This window comes from Anomaloglossus baeobatrachus, chromosome 4, assembly GCF_048569485.1.
Source record: "Anomaloglossus baeobatrachus isolate aAnoBae1 chromosome 4, aAnoBae1.hap1, whole genome shotgun sequence".
Lineage (NCBI taxonomy): Eukaryota > Metazoa > Chordata > Amphibia > Anura > Aromobatidae > Anomaloglossus > Anomaloglossus baeobatrachus.
Window position 1 is genome coordinate 637,441,229 of NC_134356.1, and position 20,353 is coordinate 637,461,581.

General features: G+C 50.3%; 1 protein-coding gene across 1 annotated transcript in view; it reads right to left on the minus strand.

Moving 5' to 3' along the window:
* Positions 1 to 515: 515 nt before the first annotated feature.
* The window catches only part of PIWIL2 (piwi like RNA-mediated gene silencing 2), a 376,860-nt gene continuing 357,022 nt past the window's right edge, over positions 516 to 20,353 (minus strand). The window contains exons 22-24 of the mRNA XM_075346446.1: positions 19,588 to 19,841; positions 19,378 to 19,485; positions 516 to 1,174 (exon numbers count right to left, since the gene is read on the minus strand). Coding sequence (XP_075202561.1) covers positions 1,018 to 1,174; positions 19,378 to 19,485; positions 19,588 to 19,841 — 519 coding nt within the window. The 3' untranslated portion in view covers positions 516 to 1,017. The remainder of the gene's footprint in view (positions 1,175 to 19,377; positions 19,486 to 19,587; positions 19,842 to 20,353) is intronic.

A 20,353-nucleotide genomic window follows, 5' to 3' on the forward strand; every position in this document is an offset into this window, starting at 1 on the left:
AGGTGCAATGTATCAACTCAGAGCCTGCAAAGAGGGGCTGAGGAATTGTGCCTCTGCCCTGGGCTCTGGAAAATCGGTGTCTGTGGGACCCGTCGTCCAGTAAAAGGCAGCCCAGGATCCAGCGTCACAGGAGGGGGTACGTGGAGGCAACACTCCGCGTTCCCTCCCGTTGATGGTATTGGGAGATCGGTCCCTAAGGGAAACCGTCGCCCTCAAAAAATAACAAAACCTTGAAAGGATGTGCCTCCTACAGACACTAAGCTAAAACTGAGCTTGCCTGGCCCGGCCAGGGGGTGTATACTGCAGAGGAGGAGCTAATGCTTTTTGCATCTACTTAGTGTCCTCCTATTGATAGGCAGCATAACACCCATGGTCCTGTGTCCCCCAATGAGGCGTCAGAGAAAGTACCTTTTACAATCTGACACACGTGCCTTTTTGGTCCATTGTACAGCGCTACAGAACATTGGCCAAATGGGGAAAAATAAAAGAAACAAAATAAGAAGTAAATTGCTGACCTGCCCTCTGCACACTTTATTTCAACTAAAGGATATATATTTTCTTACTGGGATAACACATTGATGATTTGGAGATGTATGTGACAGGTTCGGGTTTTATGTATACGCCGGTAGTCTCCATCCCGTGGTAAACCAGTGGCTGCAAAACAAAACCTCCTGGTGTCAGACTGTGGTCTCACAGCCCGGATCATAGACCACGCTCCTACCGAGTGCTACAATTATGTAGCCTCCAAAAAGTGGGTGACAAAATGGACCTAGGTGATGATTGGGTACAGGCGGGGATCTGGAGGAGTTATAATATGTCCGGCGTAAACGATGTCACACACGTCTCTTTTCTCTAACAGCAACGAACAAGAAAACAAACCAACAAACCATGGTAAAATAGAAGGGGGTGAATGCTAAATCTTCAGACTCAGCATGATCTTATGGGCGAGGGAAATAAAAACCTAAAATGGGGCATCATAAGGCAATTAACACAGTGCGGGTTCAATCATGTCCTTATTTAAAGAAAAAACAGTTTGTCGCACAACTGAATGGACGGCTCGTGGTGGAGAAACTGGCCGGACAGGAAGGCCAGCTTGTGGGCATATTTGCAGGGGGCCGGCACTCGGATTGTACCAGGCCAGTTCCAGTACATGTGGCACAGCTTGAACGTCAACCTGAATGGGGGACAGACATAGCAAATATTAAATGGCAGAACATTCATTACACACGAAATATGAGAAGAGGCTAAAAAACTGACATTGCAAATATGGTTGGGCGAACCCGGACTGTAAAGTGGTGTTTGTGCACACTACCCCGAACACGAGCTTTCTGGGACGTTCGTGTTACAGTTCGTGTCCAGGGGCTGTAAAAAAAAAAAGGACGTTATTAAAAACATTCTAATCATACTTACAGGTCCCGTGACGTGTCCTTAAGACTTTGTCTCCCGGCGCTTCTGCTTCCGCGTCCGTCCGATCATTGCAGTGCCACCCGGTAAGCACCTGTGGCTAATAGGAGCTACCGTGCCCGTGATGTCATACCCATGTGACCAGTCACGTGTGAATGTTGTATTACCTCAGTGGCTACAGACTGGTCACGTGAGTATGACATCATCAAAAGTCCTGGTGCGCCGTGATTCGAGTGTCATCGCATCACGGCGCACAATCTCCCGACAGCAGTGGGTCGGCTGCATGTATTTCCACAGCTGAGGCACTCCTGTCCTGAGAGTGGGGTGATGCAATGAGAGACACAAGAGAAATCATCCCCTCACTGTCAGCTCTGCTACATCACTCTGTACAGAGTCTTGTAGCAGAGCTGACATGGCTCTCTGTGCTTCTCACTGTGTATAGACACTGTCGGTGCACAGTGATGAAGCAGAGTTGACATTGTGCTTTGCTTCTCACTATGTATAGACACCCTCTGTTCACAGTAATGAAGCAGAGTTGACATTGCGCTTTGCTTTTCACTGTGTGTAGACTGTCTGTGCATAGTGATGTAGCACAGCTGACATGGGTCTCTCTGCTTCTCACTATGTATAGTCACTGTCTGTGCACAGTGATGAAGCAGATTTGACTTTGCTGTCCCTGTGGATTACGTTGGACTAAGGATTTTTATAATAAAGAAGGAGTCTCTAAATGTTTTTTTTTTGTTTTATTTCTAATAAAAAAATTCTTCTCGGTGTTGTGTTTTTTGTTTACAGTTTTCTAGAAATTCATGGTGGCCATGCCTAATTTGGCGTGACACCATGAATTTCAGGCTTAGTACTATCAGAGAATACAAAGCTGGTATTAACCCCTTTATTACCCAGCATGCCACCACCATCAGGGCTGCTGACCGAGCCGGGTATAGCGCCTGGAAATGGCGCTAATAAACAATGCGCCATCTCCACGGGCGGCTGCAGGCTGCAGAGAATCCCAGCCCCCTGCTTCCTGGCTTTACCTGCCTGGCAATCAAAATACGGCAGGTGCCCACGCATTTTTTAATTATTTTTTTTTTAAATAAAAAAAAAAAAAAATAATGGGCTTCTCTGTATTTTGATTGCCAGCCAAGGTAAATTAGGCAGATGGGGGTGGCAACCCATAGCTGTCCGCTTTATCTGCGCTGAGAATCAAAAATACCGCAGAGCGCTACATCTTTTTTTATGATTTATTTTTACAGTACTATGATGTCAGGCAATCAAAATACAGGGAAGGATTTTTTTTTTTAGTTATTTAAATGAATAATTAAAAAAATATGCGTGGGCTCCTGCTGCATTTTCTATTGCTAGCTAAGGGTAATCCAAGCAGCTACTGGCTGCTAACCCCCACTGCTTGGTGTTATTTTCACTGGCAATGGAAAATCCAGGGAAGCCTTTTTTTTTTTTTTTTAAAGCTTTTTGCAAAAATATGGCTTTGCCATATTTCTGTATGCTAGCCAGGTACAGCAGGCAGGTACGAGCTTGCCCCCAACTCCTAGCTGCCCATTTGTAATTGGCTGGGAACCAAAAATATAGGGAAGCCCTTTTTTAATTATTTCATGAAATAATTTAAAAAAACAAAAACAAAAGAAAAACACAACATGGGCTTTGACCAATTTTTCTGTCCAGCCAGGTACAACTAGGCAGCTGGGGATTGGTGTTGTGAATGTTAGTTATGTCTTGGCTGCTGGGAGGCTCCCTCTGGTGGCCAGGAAGGGTTTGGACAGAGACCAGGTGGGTTGTGCAGTGGGTGTTTCCTTTCCTAACTCTGCTTATTTAAATCCTGGTCTGATTGCAGGCTGTTGCCGGATGTCAGTTGTTCTTTGTATCTCTAGCCTGCTTAATCCTGCTCTAAATCACATCCACTCCAGATACGTTCTTGCTCTTTATTTATTGCCTGGTTCTTTTGCTTATCTGGGTTTGTCATTTGTTGTGGTTGGTTTCAGTTTATTTCCTTCCAGGAATTTTCCCCCTCAGTGGATTGTTGAGGAACTCCCTGCAGTTCTGTGTGGAGTATAGCTCCTTTGGGTCCATGTGTTTATGGCTTGTTGAATTTGTTATAATTCTTGTTTTCTGTTCATTGGTATGACAAGCGCACCTGGTATAGGATGGAGTTCAGATCGAGCGATCTGAGGGCCTTTTTGTACTATCAGGAAGTTGGTATTTTGCAGGGTTTTTCTCTGGCTACCATCAGTCCCTTTCCTGTCCTTTCCTATTTTAGTCAGCAGGGGCCTCACCTTTTGCTAATCCTGTCATCTACCTGTGTATTGTGTTTTTCCTATATCACCGCAGTCTTTGAATGTGGGGGGCTTGCTATTCTTGTCTATTTTCTGAGGCAGAGAGTTATTCATCTTTCCTACCTTTAGGATAGTTAGTTCTCCGGCTGGGTTCGCGGTGCACAGGATGTTAGTTCACCCCTCGGCTACTTCTAGTTGTGTTGGTTAGTAAGGGGATGGCGGCCAGATTAGTTGCCAATGCTCTTGTCACCTTTTTGCCAATGATTTGTGGTGATCTTTCATGGTTCCGGATCATAACAGATTGGAATCCGCAGCGCAGGGTGGTCCAAGCTTTCTGGGCCCCCCGCTGTGAATTGCACCCCAGAAAATGGCACTTTCATAGAAGCCTTTGACCCTTGTGCATTGTAATTTTGGATGTATACCGTCCATTTCACCTTTTTTCTATTGGTTCAATAGAGAATTATTGTACATGCACCTTGATCGCTTTTTTTTGTTTGCTTTTTTGAGGTTCTCTCGCAATTAGTTTGTGTTTTGGTCCTATTTTTGCCATCAATATTAATATGGGATATATCTCCAATTTCTTACATTGATAAAACCATGTATGGTAAGCTTTCACAATTCCTCTGTTACTCTAGTAATGGCAGGCATCTACGAGACCCCCCATCACTAATCTGTAAGTGAAAAAAAATAAACAAAACACCAAAATAATGCTTTATTTGTACTAAAAGACAAAAAAACCCCCCTCTTTCACCACTTTATTAACCCCCAAACACTCCTCCAGGTCTGACTTAATCCACATGAGGTCCCATGACACATCTAGCACTGTTACATATCTGAGGCTCACAGCAAGCGCCATAGAAGAAGACTGACCGCTCTGAGCTCCACTCAGCAACTGAAGTAAGCCTAGCAATAAGAGGTGACGTCACTCAGGTGATTTACGGTTACAGCTGGAGTCCCTCCAGCTGTGACAGCAAATCAACTGAGTGACGTCTCGCTGATCGCACAGCTCACTTCAGTTGAGGCCTGATTTGAGGTCACAGGTGGAGGACTCCAGCTGTAACCGTAAATCACCTGAGTGAGATCATCGCTTATCGCACGGCTCCCTTCAGTTGCTGAGTGGAGCTCACAGCGGGCAGTCCTGTTCTATGACGTTCGCTATGAGCTTCAGATATGTAGTAGTGCTGGAAGCGTCACGGGACCTTGTGTGGATTATGTTGGACCTGGAGGGGTGTTTAGGGGGTTAATAAAGTGGTGAAAGAGGGGGTAATACAAGAAACTATTAGTAACAGCGATGTTGCGCTTGCATACCCTCGCTAATATTAAAACCTTACCATGGGTCTAAAATAGGCCCTTAGCCACATTGAGGCCTATTTTAGACCCATGGTAAGGTTTTAATATTAGAGAGTGTAGATACTATCCCAACTGGGTACACCTTGGCGTTGGTGGGATAGCTTTATGCTTTTTTTGATCAAAAACAGTGTTTACTAAGTACCCTATGTTTATATGCACTATGCTTTTATTTAGTTACAGCAGGGTATGTTTTCACAATTTTTCCCTTGGTTTCTCTTTGTCTAATGGCCAGTGTGAACATGAGCTCACAAGCTCCATGTATACCATCTCATACTCCGGCTCACTTTTTTGTTTTTTTGCTTGCATACCCTGTATACTATCCTGTATACTATCCTCAAGGCATCTTCCCCTTTGCATCAGTGCTACAGTACACCTCATCTTTCACCCTCCAGTGACCTACTGTACAGCGACTTTTGATTAAGACCCAGGTGTGTCGAAACGTCGGATAACTGACTGAATTTGCTTGATATATGTGATTGGTTGCAGTCAGACTCTGTCACTTAGGGTGGGGGCTCGTCTGACTGCAACCAATCACAGCCACTGGTGGGCGTGTAAAGCAGTGCATATTCAATAACGGTAATGAGCGGCCTGGGAGATGAATGAACGGCTGTGGGAGCAGTGTGACAACAGCCGTGTCGGTGATTCGGTAAGTATGAAGGGCTTGCTCCTACCCCTTTGTGTCAGATTCTGGTCCCCATAGACTTTATATGGGCACCGGCATCTAGCCAGATACCAGGGATTAATCCCCCACCGACCCCAAGTCAGCGGGGGCTTGATCTGACAGTCCTCCAAAACGCAGGGACAAAACGCAAAAATAATTGACATGCTGCATCTTGGCTGAGTCTTTAAAAATGCAGCCAAAAAAAGATGCACTGTGCAGACAGCAAAGAAGGGAATTTTGTTACTTACCGTAAATTCCTTTCCTTCTAGCTCCTATTGGGAGACCCAGACGATTGGGTGTATAGCTACTGCCTCCGGAGGCCACACAAAGCATTACACTAAAAAGTGTAAGGCCCCTCCCCTTCTGGCTATACACCCCCAGTGGGATCACTGGCTCACCAGTTTTAGTGCAACAGCAAGAAGGAGGAAAGCCAATAACTTGGTTAAACAAATTCACTCCGAGTAACATCGGAGAACTGAAAAACCGTTCAACATGAACAACATGTGTACCCGAAAAAACCCAAAAATCCCGAAGGACAACAGGGCGGGTGCTGGGTCTCCCAATAGGAGCTAGAAGAAAAGTCATTTACGGTAAGTAACAAAATTCCCTTCTTCTTCGGCGCTCCATTGGGAGACCCAGACGATTGGGACGTCCAAAAGCTGTCCCTGGGTGGGTAAATTAATACCTCAAGTTAGAGCTGCAAAACAGCTCTCCCCTACGAGGAGGCAACCGCCGCCTGCAGGACTCTTCTACCTAGGCTGGCGTCCGCCGAAGCGTAGGTATGCACCTGATAATGTTTGGTGAAAGTGTGCAGACTCGACCAGGTAGCTGCCTGGCACACCTGTTGAGCCGTAGCCTGGTGTCGTAATGCCCAGGACGCACCCACGGCTCTGGTAGAATGGGCCTTCAGCCCTGATGGAACCGGAAGCCCAGCAGAACGGTAGGCTTCAAGAATTGGTTCTTTGATCCATCGAGCCAGGGTGGCTTTGGAAGCCTGCGACCCTTTGCGCTTACCAGCGACAAGGACAAAGAGTGCATCGGAGCGGCGCAGGGGCGCCATGCGGGAAATGTAGATTCTGAGTGCTCTCACCAGATCTAACAAATGTAAATTCTTCTCATACCGATGAACTGCATGAGGACAAAAAGAAGGCAAAGAGATATCCTGATTAAGATGAAAAGAGGATACCACCTTCGGGAGAAACTCCTGAATGGGGCGCAGCACTACCTTGTCCTGGTGGAAGACCAGGAAAGGAGCCTTGGATGACAGCGCTGCTAGCTCAGACACTCTCCGAAGAGATGTGATCGCTACCAGAAAAGCCACTTTCTGTGATAGTCTAGAAAGTGAAACCTCCCTCAGAGGCTCGAAGGGCGGCTTCTGGAGGGCAACTAGTACCCTGTTCAGATCCCATGGATCTAACGGCCGCTTGTACGGGGGTACAATATGACAAACCCCCTGCAGGAACGTGCGCACCTTAGGAAGCCGTGCTAGACGCTTTTGAAAAAAGACGGATAGCGCCGAGACTTGCCCTTTAAGGGAGCCGAGCGACAAACCTTTTTCTAACCCAGATTGCAGGAAAGAAAGAAAGGTAGGCAATGCAAAAGGCCAGGGAGACACTCCCTGAGCAGAGCACCAGGATAAGAATATCTTCCACGTTCTGTGGTAGATCTTAGCGGACGTGGGCTTCCTAGCCTGTCTCATGGTGGCAACGACCCCTTGGGATAATCCTGAAGACCCTAGGATCCAGGACTCAATGGCCACACAGTCAGGTTCAGGGCCGCAGAATTCCGATGGAAAAACGGCCCTTGGGACAGTAAGTCTGGTCGGTCTGGTAGTGCCGACGGTTGGCCGACCGTGAGATGCCACAGATCCGGATACCACGCCCTCCTTGGCCAGTCTGGGGCGACGAGTATGACGCGGCTGCAGTCGGATCTGATCTTGCGTAGCACTCTGGGCAAGAGTGCCAGAGGTGGAAACACATAAGGGAGCCGGAACTGCGACCAATCTTGCACTAAGGCGTCTGCCGCCAGAGTTCTGTGATCGCGAGACCGTGCTATGAAGGTTGGGACCTTGTTGTTGTGCCTGGACGCCATTAGGTCGACGTCCGGCCTTCCCCAGCGGCTACAGATTTCCTGAAACACGTCCGGGTGAAGGGACCATTCCCCTGCGTCCATGCCCTGGCGGCTGAGGAAGTCTGCTTCCCAGTTTTCTACGCCGGGGATGTGAACTGCGGATACGGTGGAGGCCGTGGCTTCCACCCACGTCAGAATCCGCCGGACTTCCTGGAAGGCTTGCCGACTGCGTGTCCCTCCTTGGTGATTGATGTATGCCACCGCTGTGGAGTTGTCCGACTGAATTCGGATCTGCTTTCCTTCCAGCCACTGCTGGAAGGCTAGTAGGGCAAGATACGCTGCTCTGATTTCCAGAACATGGATCTGAAGGGTGGACTCTTGCTGAGTCCACGTACCCTGAGCCCTGTGGTGGAGAAAAACTGCTCCCCACCCTGACAGACTCGCGTCTGTCGTGACTACCGTCCAAGACGGTGGTAGGAAGGATCTTCCCTGTGATAATGAGGTGGGAAGAAGCCACCATTGCAGAGAGTCCTTCCGAAAAGGATACTTTCCTGTTCAGGGATGTTGACTTCCCGTCCCATTGGCGGAGAATGTCCCAATAAGAGGACGCAGATGAAACTGCGCAAACGGAACCGCCTCCATTGCCGCCACCATCTTCCCGAGGAAGTGCATGAGGCGTCTTAAGGAGTGCGACTGACCTTGACGGAGAGTCTGCACCCCAGTCTGTAGTGACCGCTGCTTGTCCAGCGGGAGCTTCACTAGCGCTGACAGGGTATGAAACTCCATGCCAAGATACGTTAGTGATTGGGTCGGTGACAGGTTTGACTTTGAGAAGTCGATGATCCACCCGAACGTCTGGAGAGTCTCCAGCGCAACATTCAGGCTGAGTTGGCATGCCTCTTGAGAGGGTGCCTTGACAAGTAGATCGTCCAAGTAAGGGATCACAGAGTGTCCCTGTGAGTGCAAGACTGCTACCACTGCCGCCATGACCTTGGTGAACACCCGTGGGGTTGTCGCCAGACCGAATGGCAGAGCTACGAACTGAAGATGGTCGTCTCCCATCACGAAACGTAGAAAACATTGGTGCTCTGTAGCAATCGGCACGTGGAGATAAGCATCTTTGATGTCTATTGATGCTAGGAAATATCCTTGAGACATTGAGGCAATGACGGAGCGGAGGGTTTCATCCGGAACCGCCTGGCCTCCACGTGCTTGTTGAGCAGTTTTAGGTCCAGAACGGAACGGAAAGAGCCATCCTTTTTTGGCACCACAACCAGATTGGAGGAAAACCGTGTCTTGTTCCTGAAGAGGAACAGGGATTACCACTCCTTCTGCCTGCAGAAGAGCATCGGCTCGGTGGGGAGGTGGGGACGTTCTGAAGAATCGAGTCGGAGGACGAGAACAGAACTCTGTCCTGTGCACGTGGGCACAATGTCCCTCACCCACCGGTCTGTGACCTGTGGCAGCTAAATGTCGCCAAAGGCGAGCGAGTCTGCCATCAACCGCGGATGCGGAGAGATGAGAGAGCTGAGAGTCATGAGGAGACCGCCTTGGTAGCGGTTCCTCCGGCTGCCTTCCTTGGGCGTGATTGAGCCCCCGGAAACTGAGCCCCTCTGAGGCTTTTCAGCTCTTCTGGACGAGGACAATTGGGACCTGCCCGAGCTTGGGAAGGACCGAAACCTCGACTGTCCGTCCAGGACAGCATTAATAGGGTAAGTCGCAATGCAGACATTGCGAGGTTACGGACGCCCCTGCGGCACAAATGTACATATGCTCAAGACCAGCTGTGCAAGAACAGCTGAAAAGCTTAGGGTGCCCATACGGCTGTAAATGCCGGAGCAACCGACACGCCGATAGCCTCATAGACAGATTTCAACCAGAGTCCATCTGTCTGGCATCTTTAAGTGAAGTCCCATCTCCACTGCAACTATAGCTCTAGCTGCAAGCCTGGAGATTGGAGAATCCACCTTTGGACCCTGGGTCCCGCGCTTGACCACGTCAGGGGGAAAAGGATAACGTGTATCCTTAATACGTTTGGAGAAAACGCTTATCTGGTAAGCGTGGTGTTCCTGGACTGCTTCTCTGAAGTCAGCGTGGCCAGAAAAATACTCAATATACGTTTGAGCTACTGAAATGGGACTTCTCCTGCTGTGAAGCTGACTCCTCCGCTGGGGGAGCTGAGGGAGAAAGATCCAACATTCCATTGATGGACGCTATAGGATCATTCCTTATGGCGTCACCATCCGGTGTATCCGGATTGAGAGCGTTGTCAGGATCAAAGTCCTGATGAGCTACGTCTGCCTCATCATACAGAGAGCCTCCTGGGACCCCCCCCCGGAGCACCGATTTTATTCCCAATGAGGGTGGCCAGGGAGCAATGATCCAGATTGCCCATGGCCTGTCCGGACTGCAAGTCTCTATCCCATTGCAACTCCATCCCTGTCCTTGGACAGGGTTGACAGGTGGTTCCTTTGGCCACGTCTAGTAGAGACCCCGGCTGACCAAGTGCTCCAGGGGAGCATTGCACACAATGGGGTTCAGTGCCGTGGAACAGTATCACATGCAGTAAAAACAGCATCGAAAGCCTGTGTTGCTTATATGCTGCTGCCGACTAGCCATCTAGGACATAGAGCCAATAATGGCGACCGTACAATGCAATGTATAGCATACAAGCATAAAGTACAATGAACACTGCAGCACATGCAATACAAGCAGCATAGAAAGCCTGTGCCTTGGCACCCCTGCTTTTCTGCCGCTGTAGACTAGCCATCTAGGGGAATATAGCCCAGAATATCGACCATACAGTGCAATGTATAGCATACAAGCATAAGTACAAATGAACACTGCAACCCCTGCAATACAAGCAGCATAGAAAAAACCTGTGCCTCAGCACCCCTGCTTTTCTGCTGCTGTAGTCTAGTCATTCTAGGCGAAAATAGCCCAGACTAGCGACCGTACAGTGCAGTGTATAGCATACAAGCATAAATACACATGAACACTTCAGTACGTGCAATACAAGCAGCATAGAAAGCCTGTGCCTTAGCACCCCTGCTTTCCTGCTGCTGATGTGTCGCCATCTAAGAGGGCATATAGCCAAAGATAGCGACCTATGCAGTGTAAGCATAAAAATACAAATGGACAACTGCGGTATTTAGTGGGGTCAGCACTTCAGGTGCCGCTTACCGCCCGCCTATAAGCGGGTGTGTGGTCGCCCTAGTCCTGTGCCTGGTTGCCCAGAGTCCGATCTCTCAGCTCGGACTGCAGGAATGGCTGCCGGCGTCTTCTCCAGCTCGTGTGAGTAGGGGCGGGCCGTGGGCGTGCCCCCAAGTCAGAGCGGGAAACCGGCGTCCCACAGTGTCCAGTGAGAGGGCTGGAGCATGTAAATAAGGCTCCAGCCCTCGGCGCTGCTGATTGTACAGCGTCTCTCCCCTACCCTGATTGACAGGGTGGGGGCGGGAACGAAGCGGAGCTAGGCCGCAAAAGCCGGGGACTGGATTTATAAGCGCCGCCGCCGTAAAAGCGCGGTCGGCGCAAAGTCCCCGGCGCACTACAAGTCCCAGCCGCGCCGCCGCTCCCGGAGCGTCCGGCGCGGTAGTTCCCCATACATAAAGTCACTCAGCTAGGCTGCAGTGACTGTAACCCTTTACTGTCCCCGGCGCACTAGCACACCCAGCAAGTCTGGAGTGTGCTGTGCCTGTGTGTACGGGGACACAGAGTACCTGAATGGTGCAGGGCCATGACCTGAGGAAGGCGTTCCGCCGAAACGCGTAGTAGTATACATCTGCCATGCATCAGTGTGAACAAGCCGGTGTCTTTACTTGAGAAATGGATATATATTTTTAATCGAGTTGATATAAATAAAGAAGCATTTTTATTTATCCCTTTGGAGTCCAGCTGGATTTTTCCACTGCTTTCTTCCATTATCTTCTCGGCTTGCTGCCGTAATCCGTGCCGGACCAAAGGGGACTAACAGGAGGATATATTCAGGCTTGTCTCTGCAGTGGTGAGCGGTTTTGTTTCTTTTTTGTACTTAGAGTACCTGAATGGTGCAGGGCCATGTCCCTGAACGGTACCCAGCTCCGTATCCAGCAGGTTCAATGGGTCTGTGGATGGAGCCCGGCCTCAGGGCTTTGGGGCCGGTAAGATCCCACTTCCTCAGAGCCCCTCAGGGGGATGTGGAAGGAAAACAGCATGTGGGCTCCAGCCGCCGTACCAGCAATAGGTACCTCAACCTTACAAACCACAAGCGGGGTGAGAAGGGAGCATGCTGGGGGCCCTATATGGGCCCTCTTTTCTTCCATCCGATATAGTCAGCAGCTACTGCTGACTAAACAGTGGAGCTATGCGTGGATGTCTGACCTCCTTCGCACAAAGCAGAAAACTGGTGAGCCAGTGATCCCACTGGGGGTGTATAGCCAGAAGGGGAGGGGCCTTACACTTTTTAGTGTAATGCTTTGTGTGGCCTCCGGAGGCAGTAGCTATACACCCAATCGTCTGGGTCTCCCAATGGAGCGACGAAGAAATAGAAATCTCATAGAATTTGCTGGGGAAAGGAAGTGCATGCATTTATGTGCATCTTTGAAACTTCAAAAATGCACCCAAAAAGCAGAAAAAGATGCAGTGTGTGAACATAGCCTAAAGGGTACTTTACACGCTGCGATATCGTTAGTGAATTATGGTCGGGGTCACGGTGTTTGTGACGCACATCCGGCGTCATTAACAATATCGCAGTGTGTGACACGTACGAGCGACCTTAAAAGATCGCAAAAGCGGACAAAATCGTTTGCAGCGGAGAGGTCGTCCTGAAACCAAAAACCGTTCTCTGCTTATTAACGATGTTGTTCCTCGTTCCTGCGGCAGCACACATCGCTGTGTGTGACACCGCAGGAGCGACGGACATCTCCTTACCTGCCTCCACCGGCAATGCGGAAGGAAGGAGGTGGGCGGGATGTTACATCCCGCTCATCTCCGCCCCTCCGCTTCTATTGGACGCCTGCCGTGTTACGTCGCTGTAACGCTGCACGAACCGCTCCCTTAGAAAGGAGGCGGTTCGCCGGCCAGAGCGACGTCGCAGGGCAGGTAAGTCCGTGTGACGGGGTCAAGCGAGGTTCTGCTCCACGGGCAGCGATCTGCCCGTGTCGCACAACTGACGGGGGCGGGTACGATTCTTGCGATCTCGTTAGCGAGATCGCAGCGTGTAAAGTACCCTTTAGTCTGTGGCTATGTATAAGTGTTGGCTGAAATGACTGCCAACCCAAGCACCGTTTGCCAGACAGGCATCTAATATGTATGGCCAGCCTGACTGCGGAGGATTGAGGTTCTAGCGCTCACTGCCCAAATTTTTGTTAAATTCGGTCATGTACAGGATTGGGAAAGAAGGGAATTTTGTTTACTTACCGTAAATTCCTTTTCTTCTAGCTCCAATTGGGAGACCCAGACAATTGGGTGTATAGCTACTGCCTCCGGAGGCCGCACAAAGTACTACACTTAAAAGTGTAAGGCCCCTCCCCTTCTGGCTATACACCCCCCCGTGGGAGCACGGGTCCCTCAGTTTTAGTGCAAAAGCAAGAAGGAGGAAAGCCAATAACTGTTTCAAAAACAAATTCAATCCGATAAACAATATCGGAGAACGTAACTTATCAACATGAACAACATGTGCACCCGAAAAACAAATACCCTAAGAAAAAACAGGGCGGGTGCTGGGTCTCCCAATTGGAGCTAGAAGAAAAGGAATTTACGGTAAGTAAACAAAATTCCCTTCTTCTTTTTCGCTCCTAATTGGGAAGACCCAGACAATTGGGACGTCCAAAAGCAGTCCCTGGGTGGGTAAAAGAATACCTCGTGATCGGGCTGTCAGGCAGCCCTTTCTTACAGGTGGGCCACCGCCGCCTGCAGGACTTGTCTACCTAGGCTGGCATCCGCCGAAGCGTAGGTATGCACCTGATAATGCTTGGTAAAAGTGTGCAGACTCGACCAGGTAGCCGCCTGGCACACCTGCTGAGCTGTAGCCTGATGCCGTAATGCCCAGGACGCACCCACGGCTCTGGTAGAATGGGCCTTCAGTCCAGAAGGAGTCGGAAGCCCAGCAGAACGGTAGGCGTGAAGAATTGGTTCCTTGATCCACCGCGCAAGGGTGGATTTGGAAGCTTGCGACCCTTTATGCTGACCAGCGACCAGGATAAAGAGTGCATCCGAACGGCGCAGAGGCGCCGTGCGGGAAATGTAGATCCTGAGTGCTCTCACCAGGTCCAACAGATGCAAACCCTTTTCAAATTGGTGAACTGGATGCGGACACAAAGATGGTAAAGTGATATCCTGATTGAGATGAAAGGAAGATACCACCTTGGGAAGAAACTCTGGAATTGGACGCAGTACTACCTTGTCTTGGTGAAACACCAGGAAGGGAGATTTGCAAGATAACGCCGCCAGCTCTGACACTCTCCGAAGAGACGTGACCGCCACCAGAAAAGCCACTTTCTGTGAAAGCCGAGAAAAGGAAATCTCCTTCATAGGCTCGAAAGGTGGCTTCTGGAGAGCAATTAGAACCTTGTTCAGATCCCAGGGTTCCAATGGCCGCTTGTAAGGGGGAACGATATGACAAACCCCTTGCAGGAACGTGCGTACCTTAGGAAGTCGCGCCAGGCGCTTCTGAAAGAATACGGATAGCGCAGAGACTTGTCCTTTAAGGGAGCTAAGCGACAAACCTTTTTCCAACCCAGACTGCAGGAAGGAAAGAAAAATAGGCAATGCAAATGGCCAGGGAGAAACTCCCTGAGCGGAGCACCAAGATAAGAATATCTTCCACGTTCTGTGGTAGATCTTGGCGGAGGATGGTTTCCTAGCCTGTCTCATGGTGGCAACAACATCATGAGATAAACCTGAGGTCCCTAGGATCCAGGACTCAATGGCCACACAGTCAGGTTCAGGGCCGCAGAATTCAGATGGAAAAACGGCCCTTGAGACAGCAAGTCTGGACGGCCTGGTAGCGCCCACGGTTGTCCTACCGTAAGATGCCACAGATCCGGGTACCACGACGTCCTTGGCCAGTCTGGAGCGACGAGAATGGCGCAACGGCAGTCGGACCTGATTTTGCGGAGCACTCTGGGCAACAATGCCAGAGGTGGAAACACATAAGGTAGTCGGAACTGCGACCAATCCTGAACTAAGGCGTCTGCCGCCAGAGCTCGGTGATCGTGAGACCGTGCCATGAAAACCGGGACCTTGTTGTTGTGCCGTGACGCCATCAGGTCGACGTCCGGCATCCCCCAGCGGCGACAGATCTCCTGAAACACGTCCGGGTGAAGGGACCATTCCCCTGCGTCCATGCCCTGGCGACTGAGAAAGTCTGCTTCCCAGTTTTCCACGCCTGGGATGTGAACTGCGGATATGGTGGATGCTGTGTTTTCCACCCACGTCAGAATCCGCCGGACTTCTTGAAAGGCTTGCCGACTGCGTGTTCCCCCTTGGTGGTTGATGTACGCCACCGCTGTGGAATTGTCCGACTGAATCCGGATCTGCTTGCCCTCCAGCCACTGTTGGAAGGCTCGCAGAGCAAGATAGACTGCTCTGATTTCCAGAACATTGATCTGAAGGGTGGACTCTCTCTGAGTCCACGTACCCTGAGCCCTGTGGTGAAGAAACACTGCTCCCCACCCTGATAGGCTCGCATCTGTCGTGACCACCGCCCAGGATGGGGGTAGGAACGACTTTCCTTTTGACAATGAGGTGGGAAGAAGCCACCATCGGAGAGAGTCCTTGGCTGCCTGAGAGAGGGAGACATCCCTGTCGAGGGACGTCGACTTCCCGTCCCATTGGCGGAGAATGTCCCATTGTAGAGGGCGCAGATGAAACTGCGCGAAAGGGACTGCTTCCATTGCTGCCACCATCTTCCCTAGGAAATGCATGAGGCGCCTCAAGGAGTGGGACTGGTTCTGCAGGAGAGATTGCACCCCTGTCTGCAGAGAGCACTGGTTGTCCAGTGGAAGCTTCACTATCGCTGAGAGAGTATGAAACTCCATGCCAAGATATGTTAGTGATTGGGTCGGGGTTAGATTTGACTTTGAAAAGTTGATAATCCACCCGAAACTCTGGAGAGTCTTCAGTGCCACGTCCAGACTGTGTTGGCATGCCTCCAAAATGCGTCCAAATACGGGATCACGGAGTGACCCTGCGAGTGCAGGACAGCTACTACTGCTGCCATGACCTTGGTGAAGACCCGAGGGGCTGTTGCCAGCCCGAAAGGTAACGCTACGAACTGCAGGTGTTCGCTTTCTATAACGAAGCGTAGAAAACGCTGATGCTCTGGCGCAATCGGCACGTGAAGATAAGCATCTTTGATGTCTATTGATGCTAAGAAATCTCCTTGAGACATTGAGGCTATGACGGAGCGTAGAGATTCCATCCGGAACCTCCTGGTTTTTACGTGTTTGTTGAGCAACTTTAGATCCAGGACGGGCCGAAAGGACCCGTCCTTCTTTGGCACCACAAACAGATTGGAGTAAAAACCGTGACCTTGTTCCTGAAGAGGAACGGAAGTCACCACTCCTTCCGCCTTTAGAGCGGCCACCGCCTGCAGCAGAGCATCGGCTCGGTCGGGCGGTGGGGAAGTTCTGAAGAAACGAGTTGGAGGACGAGAGCTGAACTCTATCCTGTACCCGTGAGACAGAATGTCCTTCACCCAACGGTCTTTGACCTGTGACAGCCAAATGTCGCCAAAGCGGGAGAGCCTGCCACCGACCGAGGATGCGGAGAGAGGAGGCTGAAAGTCATGAGGAAGCCGTCTTGGTAACGGTTCTTCCTGCTGTCTTTTTTGGGCGTGACTGAGTCCGCCAAGAATCTGAGCCTCTCTGATCCTTTTGAGTCCTTTTGGACGAGGAGAATTGGGACCTACCTGAGCCTCGAAAGGACCGAAAACCAGACTGACCCCTCCTTTGTTGGGGCTTGTTTTGTCTGTGTTGAGGTAAGGATGAGTCCTTACCCTTGGAGTGGTGTTTAATGATTTCATCCAAACGCTCCCCAAACAATCGGTCGCGAGAAAAAGGCAAACTGGTTAAGCACTTCTTGGAAGCAGAATCTGCCTTCCATTCTCTCAACCACAGGGCTCTGCGCAAAACCACGGAGTTGGCTGACGCCACCGCCGTACGGCTCGTAGAGTCCAGGACAGCATTAATCGCGTAAGACGCGAATGCAGACATTTGAGAGGTCAATGGTGCCACCTGCGGGGCAGATGTACGTGTGACCGAGTCGACTTGTATAAGCCCAGCTGAAATGGCTTGGAGTGCCCATACGGCTGCAAAAGCTGGCGCCAACGACGCTCCAATAGCTTCATAGATGGATTTCAGCCAGAGCTCCATCTGCCTGTCAGTGGCATCTTTAAGTGCCGCTCCATCTTCTACTGCAACTAAAGATCTAGCTGCAAGCCTGGAGATTGGAGGGTCCACCTTGGGACACTGGGTCCAACCCTTGACCACGTCAGGGGGAAAAGGATAGCGTGTATCTTTAAGCCGTTTAGAAAACCGCTTCTCAGGATAAGCGTGGTGTTTCTGGATTGCATCTCTAAAGTCAGAGTGGTCCAGAAAAGTGCTTAATTTACGCTTGGGATATCTGAAATGGAATTTCTCCTGCTGTGAAGCTGCCTCCTCCGCAGGAAGAGCTGGCGGGGAAATATCTAACATCCTATTGATGGACGCTATAAGATCATTCACTATGGCGTCACCATCCGGTGTATCCAGATTATGAGCGGTCCCAGGATCAGAATCTTGATCAGTTACATCCGCCTCATCACCCATAGATTCGTCCCGCTGGGATCCTGACCAGTGAGACGAAGTTGAGGGCCCCTCATAACGAGCCCGCTTAGGTTGTCTGGGACTGTTGTCTGAGTCAGAATCGTCACCCTGGGGTGCATGTGACACCCCCGGAGCTTGGAAGTGTTCCAGCTGAGGGGGACCAGGGAGCAATGATGCCACAGTGTCCATGGTCTGAGTTACTGGTCTAGACTGCAATGTTTCAAGAATCTTTGACATGGTCATAGACAATCTGTCAGCAAAAGCTGCAAACTCCGTTCCTGTCACCTGGACAGCATTCACAGGTGGTACACTCTGGGTCATGTCCAGCAGAGGCCCCGGATGTGCAAGTTGCACAGGGGCCGAGCACTGCACACAATGGGGGTCAGTGGAACCTGCCGGTAGAGCAGCCCCACATGCGGTACAGGCAGCATATAATGTCTGTGCCTTGGCACCCTTGCGTTTTGCGGACGACATGCTGTTGCCTCCTTGTAATCTAGGAGGGTATATAGCCGAGAATCACCAGCGACCGTACAGTACAAAGTATTTGCAAACACAAAATACTCAGTATACAAACGGCACAAGTGGGGGTGAGCCCTTGAGGGCTGCTTACCGCCCGCTGAACAGCGGGTATGAGGCCGTAGAATCCCGTGTCTGGGTCTCCCCGTCTCCCCTCTGCAGCTCAGCGTGCAGGCAGGAATGGCTGCCGGCGTTCAGTGAAGAGGGGCGGACCGTGGGCGTGCCACAAACAAAGTGCGGGAAACTGCGTCCTACTGTGCCTGGTGTGAGGGCTGGAGTATGTAAAAAAGACTCCAGCCCTCAGCGCTGATGCTCTGTACAGCGTCCCTTCTCCTCCTGACTGGCAGGTGCGGAGGCGGGAACGAACGAACTAGGCCGCAAAAGCCGGGGACTGTAGTAATAAGCGTGGCCGTGATATATGCACGGTCAGCGCGGAAGTCCCCGGCGCACCACAAGTCCCAGCCGCGTCGCAGTCCCAGCGGCCGGCGCGACCGTTCTCCCTGAGTCTACCCACTCAGCTAAGCTGAAGTGAGGAAATGGCACAAGCGCAGCAGCGCTGTTGTCCCCGGCGCACTAACACACCCAGCAATGCTGCGGTGTGCGCGCGTATGCACGGGGACACAGAGTACCTTGACGGAGCAGGGCCATGTCCCTGACGATACTCAGCTCCATATCCAGCGGCTTCTCCAGGGGCTGTGGATGGAGCACGGTCTCAGTGCCTGGAGACCGGTAAAATCCCACTTCGCCCAGAGCCCTAATGGGGATGGGGAAGGAATCAGCATGTGGGCTCCAGCCTCCGTACCCGCAATGGGTACCTCAACCTTAACAAGCACCACCGACAGAAAGTGGGGTGAGAAGGGAGCATGCTGGGGGCCCTGTATGGGCCCTCTTTTCTTCCATCCGACATAGTCAGCAGCTGCTGCTGACTAAATAGTGGAGCTATGCGTGCGTGTCTGACCTCCTTCGCACAAAGCAAAAACTGAGGGACCCGTGCTCCCACGGGGGGGGTGTATAGCCAGAAGGGAAGGGGCCTTACACTTTTAAGTGTAGTACTTTGTGCGGCCTCCGGAGGCAGTAGCTATACACCCAATTGTCTGGGTCTCCCAATTAGGAGCGAAAAAGAAAAAAAGGCTATGCTGGGCATAGTGCACCTCGTCTCCATCAGCTTGCCCACATATCTAATCCTGAACCCCACTTTAAGCAAATCTTGATGTTTTCTAATGCCGCACAACCCCACTTAAGCAGCATATGAATGAATCCTACATTTCCCGATGGTTACGGAGCATCTCTGTACAGTATACGTTACCTCTGTAAGTGATCAGGACTAAGGTTGGGGGTGTTCATTACACATACATAGTGAGTAGGAATGCCGCATCCCTGTCTCACATGGTGGGAGAGTAAGAAGAAATCCACCCTGCAGAATAAGAAACAACAGAACGAAGAGCTATTGGTGCCTGTGCCAGTAATCACACAAAGACGGTCATATGGATGTATGGCTTTGTATGACTAAGCTCACCATTCACGAGAGGTAACTGTATGGTCCAATACTGTCCCTGGTGCCGGAGTAATAAACTCCCCAGAATTGGAGCAGTACATGTTGGTGCTAATTCTCTTCTGCACAACAAACACCACCATGCGGGGCGAATAATTCTCAAAGGTGCTGAAGCAAGTCTGGAGCTGTGGGATCTCATAATTCTGCACCATGCTCAGCTGACCGTCCGAGACGCCATCTCGGTACACTACGATCTTCTCCGGCAGTATGTGATTCACCTAGATGCAGAACAGAGTCATAATACGCTCCCATCACAGCTACATATCTAAGAACATCACATTATGACACATGTTAGCACACATTTATAGAGCAGATATTTTTTGGTTATTTTTTTTTTTGTTTGCTAAATGCAACATACAATGACATTTTAGTGAAAAAAAATCACTTTTGATTGTGAATTTTGGAAATAAAAGTGCAGTATCAAAGGGAAGCTAGATTCATAAGTATAATGATTAAATATGTCACCAATTTATGGGATTCTGTATGTGGTACACTTTGTACCACCCAAATAGTTTTCACACTACCCATAAAACTAAAAATCTGTAAAAAAAAAATCTCTAAAAAACTTTATATGCCCTTTCCCCCAGGTGTATTGCTATAATTCTTTCAAATGAGCCGTTCCAGGTCCTTATAGATATTTATTGACTAGGAACTGAATTGAGGTCTAGCAACCGCTCCTGCTAAAAATATGTGAGCCACTGTACCAGACTGGTGCTGAAAACACTGATGA